This window comes from Perkinsus marinus (assembly GCF_000006405.1).
Source record: "Perkinsus marinus ATCC 50983 genomic scaffold scf_1104296929318, whole genome shotgun sequence".
NCBI classification, from domain to species: Eukaryota; Perkinsozoa; order Perkinsida; family Perkinsidae; genus Perkinsus; species Perkinsus marinus.
In genome coordinates, this window is record NW_003216498.1 from 380,057 (window position 1) to 381,740 (window position 1,684).

The 1,684-nt window shown below is 45.4% G+C and overlaps 1 protein-coding gene across 1 annotated transcript in view; it reads right to left on the bottom strand.

Moving 5' to 3' along the window:
• Nucleotides 1-1,364: 1,364 nt before the first annotated feature.
• The window catches only part of Pmar_PMAR012448 (ADP,ATP carrier protein, putative), a gene marked incomplete at both ends in the record, with an annotated part of 552 nt that continues 232 nt past the window's right edge, over nt 1,365-1,684 (bottom strand). Inside the window, one exon of the mRNA XM_002787625.1 lies at nt 1,365-1,679. Within this exon, the coding sequence (XP_002787671.1) occupies nt 1,365-1,679 (315 nt within the window). The remainder of the gene's footprint in view (nt 1,680-1,684) is intronic.

The following is a 1,684-nucleotide window of genomic DNA, read 5'->3' on the forward strand; positions in this document are numbered from 1 at the left end:
GGGAAGATGGGTGACGACTCGGAATGAGGGAACTGATGTTAGGTCAACAACAACAACAGCAACACCCACTCCCGTTCATGCCGTTCCAAGGCCAGGCTCATAAACTGGATTAGAATAGAGGCCTGTTGAAGAGAAGTGACAATTTTGTAACTTATTTGAATGGAAAGAGCAGCACTGCTGCTGCTGTTGAATACTGCTCTAATCTGGTTCATACCACTCCATTTCCGAATCGTAGCAGATCACCAGCAATAGAATAGACTGCAATGGGTTGTACCAGTATATCTCCTTGTCGATAGATGCAGATCTCGAGTGTTGGTCAGTCTGAGGCGGTGGTTTGATCGCTGTTCTACTTCTGTATGTTTCCTTTCATATCCAATATTGTGTTTTTCACAGATTTCCCAATGTGCCTCCTCAACTGTCAGTTTTCCCACTCGCAGAGTATTGCGCCACCAGAACATTGGGTCGGCTGAGGCGCTTTAATCAAATGCGATAATTTCTTTCTCGATTGACGGCTCCGTAGGACCTCACGAACAGCTGTGGTTGGGTGGCAGGAGTCGGGGATTGAGTTGTCACGAGTAGAGAGTTCTCACAGGACATAGGGGGCAAAACTTGGGGTAAAGTTGGACGAGTAGCATTACCACGTCGGAAAATGGTGGGTGCCGGGGGTCGAACCCGGGATCGATGTGGGCCTAAGTGCCAGTATGAGGCAACCGACTGTGTATTACATATTTGCCCTCCCAATAAAGGTAGACCAACACAACGGTCGGAGATCCATTTGGTCACATTTACGCCATATAATATTCATGTTGATAGTACTAGCCGGTGTCGCTAAGTCCGTCACTGCGCCACGAAAATCACATAGATCAACTCACAATCAATATTCATGAGGTCATACCACGCTGTGGTGAAGTGTTATGATCTAGAACTCTCGTCGCAGCAACCAAAAAATAATAGCGAAGATACATGCGATGTATGACTTTAGTTTCTGACCTCAACCTCCACAACAATCACAATTCAAGCGCAACCTCTCCCGAATTCGTACTCTCATAAACACTCTCAGCCGTTTTCATCACTTCCCATTACAATCTTTCAAACCCGTTGCTGATGCTACTCAACTCATGATTGACTAAACCGAACAAAAAATTGAATTATTATTATAGACGAATCAGTAATGGTAGGAACAATACTGGTAGAGAGTAGAACAATGCACATCATCGACAGAGAGAAGCAACGACACGGCAGTTGATGGTTGATAATAACCGGCCGCTGACACTGACAACAACTGTGATTGTTTATAAGCTAAATATGCAGAAACGACCAAGCAAGTTCATCATCGCACACGCAACAGCTCTATTGAGTGATGATTACTGGTTGTTCTGAGCTATCTTATTGTTGATAGCGTTCTTGAACTCATCATAGAACACAAGAACTAAAGCAGCGCCGACACCACGGAGCATGTTAGAGAGACCACCCTTGAAGAAACCAGGGACACCCTCCTCTTGGAAGACCTTGACCCAGCAGTCCCAATTGGAAGAGTACTGGACAGCGTTGCCACCACGACCGGCCATCATCATCATACGACGACGGACAGTATCGAAGGGATAAGATACCAAACCAGAAACAGCAGTAACACTCTGGGCAAGAACGAACTTAACAATAACATTAGCATTCTTCTCATCCTTGA